At 40.4% G+C, this 2,469-nt stretch overlaps 1 protein-coding gene across 1 annotated transcript; it reads right to left on the bottom strand.

Annotated features, from left to right (window-relative positions):
- Positions 1-770: 770 nt before the first annotated feature.
- On the bottom strand, positions 771-1,749 carry LOC115517189 (olfactory receptor 11G2-like). The gene has a single exon (XM_030320310.1). The coding sequence runs from the start codon at positions 1,704-1,706 to the stop codon at positions 771-773; it is 936 nt and encodes a 311-aa protein (XP_030176170.1). The 5' UTR covers positions 1,707-1,749.
- Between the last annotated feature and the right edge of the window lie 720 nt (positions 1,750-2,469).

The following is a 2,469-nucleotide window of genomic DNA, read 5'->3' as shown; positions in this document are numbered from 1 at the left end:
TCACCAAACTCCACACCCGAAAAACAAATAACCCAGTGAAGAAATGGGCAGAAAACATGAATAGACACTTCTCTAAAGAAGACATCCAGATGGCCAACAGGCACATGAAAAGATGTTCAGCGTCGCTCCTTATCAGGGAAATACAAATCAAAACCACACTCAGGTATCACCTCACGCCAGTCAGAGTGGCCAAAATGAACAAATCAGGAGACTATAGATGCTGGAGAGGATGTGGAGAAACGGGAACCCTCTTGCACTGTTGGTGGGAATGCAAATTGGTGCAGCCGCTCTGGAAAGCAGTGTGGAGGTTCCTCAGAAAATTAAAAATAGACCTACCCTATGACCCAGCAATAGCACTGCTAGGAATTTATCCAAGGGATACAGGAGTACTGATGCATAGGGGCACTTGTACCCCAATGTTCATAGCAGCACTCTCAACAATAGCCAAATTATGGATAAAACTGTTTCTTTCTCTTCTACTTTTGTGGATAGGTTTTCTGTCTTGGCAGGAGATATTTTTAATTCTATTTCTACAACAAATTCTACTAAGTTTTTTCAATCTATGACTCTGTCATTTCTAAAATTAGGGAGATGAGTTCATCTTTGAGATCCCTTATAGCCCCATAAATTCTAGGAAAGCAGCTGTATGGTGTATAAGGCTCAAAAACAATATAAACAATTTTCTGAGTGATGTCAGGTAGTCTTCTTTTTTTGCTAAGAAATTAAAAACAGATTCTGCCCCCAAATGTTTTAAACCAAGGCTCTTACTTTTATGTTCTCAACAATGTTTTCATAGCATGTTTCATATCTTTGTTCCTCAGACTATATATTATAGGGTTGATGAGTGGAGTAACTACAGAATAAAACAAAGTCACCATCTTCTGCATCCCAGCTTCACGCTCAGATGTTGGGCTAACATACATGACCATCACTGAGCCATAGAACAGTGAAACCACCGCCAGATGGGACCCACAGGTGGAGAAAGCTTTTCTTCGTCCAGCTGCTGAAGGGACCCTCAACACAGCTCTCAGAACAAGAGCATAGGACACCACGATAAAGAAAAAGGGAATAAATAAGAGCAGAGAACTTAAGGTGGAGCTAGTTAACTCTATTGCAGGGGCTCTAGTACAGGTGAGGGCCAACAGGGGACCAGGATCACACAGGAAGTGGTCAATAATCCTGGATCCACAGAAGGACATTTGTGAGATGATGATGATGGGAATCAAGAACCAGAGGAAACCAAATACCCAGCAGCTGATCACAAGATTGGTGCAGAGACGTCCAGTCATAATGGTTGGATAGTGTAGAGGCCAGCAGATGGCAAGGTACCGATCAAATGCCATAATGGCCAAGAAGAAGCATTCTGTAGAACCCAAGGAGAAGAAAAAGTAGAACTGGAGAAAGCACCCAGAGAAGGAAATGACCTTGGTGTCAGAGAGGAAGTTGGCTAACATGTTGGGGACAGTGGAGGTGACATACCAGATCTCTAGGAAGGAGAAGTTGGCGAGCAAGATGTACATGGGGGTGTGGAGTCTCTGATCCCAGCGCACAGCACAGATGATGGACCCGTTGCCCATGAGGGTCAGGAGGTAGATAACAGAGAAGAGCACAAAGAGGAGGATCTGCTCCTCCCTGGAGCAAGGGAGGCCCAGGAGGATGAAGCCAGTGATGGTGCTGGAGGTGTTGGGGGTGTTGGAGATATTCATGTATCTGGGAGCTGTGAAAAGACCATCAAATTATTGAATGTCTGTGTATATAGGGACCCACATATGTATTGAAACCACTCTGTGGAATGCAATAAACATTTATATGTCAGTGGTTAGTATTTTTGTCTAATCCCGAAATATTGTTCTGGCTTAGTCATTGGACTGAAAAACACAAGCAGCCAGTGAATATGAGTGGATAGACAGAAATGTTTCTTTATTGTGAAATATATGGAAACATGCTTAATACATAAACTTATAGCTTAATAAGTCATTATACATAAACCTCCATAGTAACTACCACCAAGGTCAAGAAATAGACTATCACTTGCATCCTAGAATCCTCTCTCATGCTCCATCACAATCACTATCCTCTGCCTCTCTATTCCTCCAATTGTAACATTCTCTTTTCCTTAAGGTAATCGCTTCTTTGTTTTTATTTTAATAAAAAAGTATGCATTCCTAAACAAAAATATTTGGTTTTTCTTGTTTTTCTACTTTACATAAAGGAAAGTATACATTTGGATGGCTTCTTTTGTTCAACAGTAAGTTCGTGAAATTCATGTTGTTGCATGTATCTGTAGTTTTTCCATTTTTCCTTCTCTATACTATTACATTCCATGAATAAACCGTAACATAGATTAATTATTAGCTATCAGGAATAATGCTACTATGAATATAAAGTTCATTTTTCTTGGTTCACACATGCATGCATTTCTATATGCTGGATAATAGAATATGTGCATCTTCAATTTTATTAGATTAA

The sequence above is a fragment of the Lynx canadensis genome, chromosome B3, assembly GCF_007474595.2.
Source record: "Lynx canadensis isolate LIC74 chromosome B3, mLynCan4.pri.v2, whole genome shotgun sequence".
Lineage (NCBI taxonomy): Eukaryota > Metazoa > Chordata > Mammalia > Carnivora > Felidae > Lynx > Lynx canadensis.
Note: the sequence above shows the minus strand (reverse complement) of the source record. Positions and strands in the feature narration are given on the sequence as shown.